We start from the raw sequence: 5000 nt of genomic DNA, 5'->3' as shown, positions 1-5000 counted from the left end.
TAATATGGAATCCCATTTTTGATCTTCTCAAACTTTGTCGAAAGTCGGAATTGAGCAATGGGAAAGCGTGAAGATATCTGCGTGCTGCTTACGGTGGCGTGAGATTTGAATTTAATGCCAGGTAGACACAAGCCAATCAGGTCACGGGCAGAACGCAGCGGCTCGGTAACAACAACCTGCAAAAGTTAAGGAAGAAATGAAAAAAAAAAGTGAATCACACAATGCCGTTTTCCATCCATCCGAAGCCTCTGCTGCAGCAACGTAATGCCATAAAGCGCGCTCGGCCTCACAGATCCGTTTCAGGCACATCCCGGATTCCTGATTATGCCCGAGAGGAAATTTGGATACGAAGAAAGTGGGAGGAATGGAGAGAATGTCTTAAGGGAGAGAGGCAAATGCGTGTGCCGCTGGGAGAGGAAAGACCGTTTGTTGGATTCAGCTTATATTGGAAGTGTCGAAGATGTTTTAGTATACATATCTGCGTCGATTCTGTATATGATCCCATTACGTGCCTGCAACAGGACAATGATTAGATCTCACGTCAACTGAACTTTGGATACCTATTAATCTTTTAGCAGATGCACTCTAGTATATATTCTCAAGGCATGTTATTGGTTATTAATGAATTACCCTTCTCCAGCTGTCAACAGGAACTGGAGTGATTTCGCAGTTCGTGAATCTGCACGTGGTGGTCCCCCAAGCCTTCATCCTGGGCAACACTGACTACCATGTGCAGCTCGGATCAGCTATCAAGCTCGTTTGCGTCATCAAACAGGTTTGTTATTGAGAGCATTAGGATATGGATGAGGTAATTAAGTGTAGAAGGGATGAATTGCAGATAACGATGGATGTTGGATTCATTCACTGATTTATCACGTGTGGGTGTAGTTGTGTTGGCGTGTGACTGGAATCTGTTTAATGAAATATGAAATTAGCAGTTGTGATAAGAGAGAGAGAGGGAGAGAGAGATACTGAGACAAAGACAGTGAGAGAGAGAGAGAGAGAGAGAGAGAGAAAGAGAGAGAGAGAGAGAGAGAGAAGGGGGGGGGAGAGGGTTAGTGCAAAGGGTAGGAAGAGAGAGAGGGACAGGGACAGGGACAAGGAGGACAAAAAAACGGAGAAGCCTTGCTGAAAGAAAATTATAGAGATAGACATAGATTACTAGATAAAGAGAGACAGACAGACAGACAGAGAGAGAGAAACAGACAGACAGACAGACAGACAGACAGAAAGAGAGAGAGAGAGAGAAGTGAATGATTGCGAGAAAGAGAAAAAGTGAGTGTTAGTGAGTGAGTAAACGAGAGAATCCAGTAGCCTCACGTGCCAGAATTGTAGTACAGTTGGGTATGGAACCTCAGAGGAAAACGTGATTGGTCGCGTCACATGATTAATCTCTTGCAAATGGCCAAAGAAAAGGGTTAAAAGCTTTAGTGGGCAAGGAAGGGAAGAGAGCTTTTATGCGTGGCATTTGAAAAATGGAATGGGTTGTAAATGCTTTATATATCTATCTATAGATACATAGGTGTGTGTATATATATATATATATCTGTGTGTGCGTGTGTGTGTGTAATGTATATATGCATACAACTTCCAAGCACATGATCATACTTTCATGTACGTAAACATACATTTCAGTATATAGGTAAAAACCCTTACCCACGTTTAACCGTTGCTTCACCCACGAACTAATCCCCTCCCCCCTTCTCCCAGAGCCCAACGCCTCCACAGTACGTGTTCTGGTACCACGACGACCACATGATCAACTACGACACCCAGCGCGGCGGCATCAACGTTTCCACGGACACAGGCCCCAAGAAGACCCAGTCGCACCTCACCGTGTCCGACGCCCGCTACGAAGACACCGGCAACTACACCTGCAGCGCCTCCAACACCCGCTCCGCCTCCGTCAACGTCTTCGTGTCCTATGGTAGGGATGCGTCGAGGTTCTTGGTCTGTTGATGGGTTGAAGGAGGATTAGGATTGCGAGGATACCAGGAGGAGTGAATGGACTGTTGAGATATTACGATGGGAGTTGTCGGTAATATGCATAGGGCTTTTTCACTCATGTGTTGCTGAAAGGATCTATACTATATCATATGCAAACCTTTTTCTTCGGGGAAAAAGATCAAGAATGAATGGAGACGATAGGCAAGACCTCGGACTAAACTTTTCCTTTCTTTTCCTTCGCAGGCGACAAGATGGCGGCAATACAGAGACGGAAGGCCGGCGGAGGAGCACCCGGCCTCTCCCTCGCGCCCGGCCTCTGGTCCTTGGTGGCCGCCGCCTTCTGGGCCCTCAGATGATGTGCTTGGCCTAGCCACGCCCACCTCCTTGCCGCCGGCGACCAGCAGCGACCGCGAGCTCCCTGGGACTAGTAGAGAGAGAGAGAAAGAGAGGGAGAGGACGAGGAAAAGAGAGAAAGGAGGGAGGAGGAAAGAAAATACGGGATATATAATGGATAAGGAAGAGGAAAAGAATGTACAGAGTGAGAGTGGTGAAAAGTGACTGAAAAAGGAGAGCACAGATATTTGTATATATATATATATATATATATATATATATATATATATATATATATATATATATATATATATATATATATATATATATATGTGTGTGTGTGTGTAAATAAATACATAAATATTTATTATATATATATATATATATATATATATATATATATATATATATAGAGAGAGAGAGAGAGAGAGAGAGAGAGAGAGAGAGAGAGAGAGAGAGAGAGAGAGAGACCGAGCGAGCAGAGTTACGACTCGCCCTCCAGCCACCCGTATCGCCCTCCCGCTACCTCCAAACCAATCCGCTCGGCCCCTCTCTTCCCTCCGTCAGCCCCAGGTCGTCCATGCAGCGACGGGCAGAGGTGGAGGGACTTGGGCTTCGTCGAAGGAATCCCAGAGAATCGGACGCGCTCTCTTTTCCTCTCTTCCCCGGCCTGAAGCGGCCCGTCGCGCGGCCTCGCTCGCTCCTCGCCCTCGCCGCGTTGATGATGATGGTTTCAGTTTCGAAATTTCCTGTTTTCATGAAAGTGAAATGATGTCTGATACCACAGTTGGACTTTATCTGTACTCGATGGCTTTCATTACTAAGATAGTGTTAACCATAATACAAAAGTTCCCCCTCGTTCAGTAGTAGTGTTTTAGAAACGATGTGTTTCAACATTTCACCCAAGCGTTGAGTGATGGATCTAAGTAAAAAAAGAAAGAAAAAAACAAACAAACAATGCTGAAGTGTAAAAAGAGAAAACAGAGATAAAAATAAAATATAAGGATCCACGCACAAGCCTCTACTTCGTGTTAGAAGGGGTATCGCAGTCCTCCTGAACTTAAGAGTCGGGCGCGAGGTCTTGTTGGCCTCTGGACGCCGGAATCGGAGCCAGAACCATGAACAGCTTTGAAATGGGTGGCTTAACTTTTGATATGGTTGAAATCGACGTGAATATGAAGATGAAAAAGAAGAAATATTCTTATAGTGAAACATTTTTACCGCCTGTGCTGCCGGAGAAATATTATGTGCGGGTCGAGTAGATAGGTGGTGCGTGGATGTATGTATATGTGTACATGTACGTGTATGCTCAAGCAGTTAGGGCCACCCAGACACACGCACTTACGTGGAACGGAACTGATAGTTTCTATGTTAATACAGTAATATGATCCTGTACAAATCTACAGTAATGTTGTATAGTCAGCAAGTGTCCGTCGGAATCTGTCACGTCAAGACATTCCCGTCTGGTCGTGTCAACTGTCATGAGGTTTTGATGAACCAGGTTTTCATTCATGGGTGAGCCCTTGGGCGAAGAAGATAGAGTTCTGTCTTATTTTTGTCCGATTTAATTTTACGATAGATTATATATATATATATAATATATATGAATATATATAGATTATAGGATGGACACGTGGATGTTGGTAACAACCTGTGGAATTCCTGGGAACACTATGAAACATCTCGCAGGTATGGCAGACAGAGACATCACTGTCGCTTGTGTGTCATATATATATATATAAAGTGTAATTTGTACACAAGTTTGTAATGCACACTATGTACTCGAAATATTGTACTATACATCACGGCGAGCGCATGGTGGCAGGCAGGCGGCCAGTCATGTCGTAGCGGACTTGGTTAGTAGTTTTCCCACGAAGTTCTGCATCACAAGATTTTGTCAGCTTTGTAGATGTTTCTTTCTTTTTCGTCTATTTCTTCTTTATCCCTCTTGTATATTCTTTCCTTTCATCAGTCTTCTTTCTGCTGCTTTGGGGTTCTTTTCCAACTGAAAGTGTAAAGTTTTATATTATCAGGTTTTGAGAATTCGGCTTGGACGATTTTTTGTTCCTCTAATAATCCTGCAGAATCAGTCACCTATAAAAGCTTAGAAGAAAACTTAAAATGCAAACCTCAATACACTAAAAAAGAGAAGAGTTTAGAACAGAAAATAAAAGAAAAATATATGCCTCGTTCTTTACTATGTGCTGCATATTGAGAGCATAGGCCTACCGAGAGGCAAAGGTACACTAAACTAACTTAGCTTGAGACCTCTGGCTATGATGGCGTTAGCATACGATACATACTAATGCCAGACCTGGAGTGTCTCGCGCATTTTTTTCGAGTATAAATGTATTGTGATATTTTTAAAGGCATACTGTCTATAAATTTTCTTAAAAGGTAATGTTTTTTCTTTTGTTACTAACATAATTTTCCTTGTAATATCAAAATACATTCCATCAAAACTAAGGAAGACGGTTTGGACAAAATAAGGTTTATAAGATCATCAAAGTTCACCCTAGAATTTAATAATACCTCGTAATTCCATTTTTACGTCCATTTTAGGCTGAATATTCTTCCTTTAAACAGCTTTAATCCTTCTTCACTAAATGTTGTGAAGTACGTATATGTTCTGTTCAGTCCTCGTATATCTGTTGTTATATATTCACGTGAAATATATAGCGGTTTCTACGACCCCATCACTTGTTTTGTGGTCCAAGCGT

The 5000-nt window shown here is 42.7% G+C and overlaps 1 protein-coding gene across 2 annotated transcripts in view; it reads left to right on the top strand.

Moving 5' to 3' along the window:
* LOC113816362 (opioid-binding protein/cell adhesion molecule) overlaps positions 1 to 2511 on the top strand; it is a 147403-nt gene extending 144892 nt beyond the window's left edge. For both annotated transcript variants that reach the window (XM_070135685.1, XM_070135684.1), the window contains exons 5-7: positions 641 to 775; positions 1711 to 1927; positions 2191 to 2511. In XM_070135685.1, coding sequence (XP_069991786.1) covers positions 641 to 775; positions 1711 to 1927; positions 2191 to 2303 — 465 coding nt within the window. In that variant the 3' untranslated portion in view covers positions 2304 to 2511. The remainder of the gene's footprint in view (positions 1 to 640; positions 776 to 1710; positions 1928 to 2190) is intronic.
* Positions 2512 to 5000: the final 2489 nt, after the last annotated feature.

The sequence above is a fragment of the Penaeus vannamei genome, chromosome 20 (assembly GCF_042767895.1).
Source record: "Penaeus vannamei isolate JL-2024 chromosome 20, ASM4276789v1, whole genome shotgun sequence".
Taxonomy (NCBI): Eukaryota; Metazoa; Arthropoda; class Malacostraca; order Decapoda; family Penaeidae; genus Penaeus; species Penaeus vannamei.
Note: the sequence above shows the minus strand (reverse complement) of the source record. Positions and strands in the feature narration are given on the sequence as shown.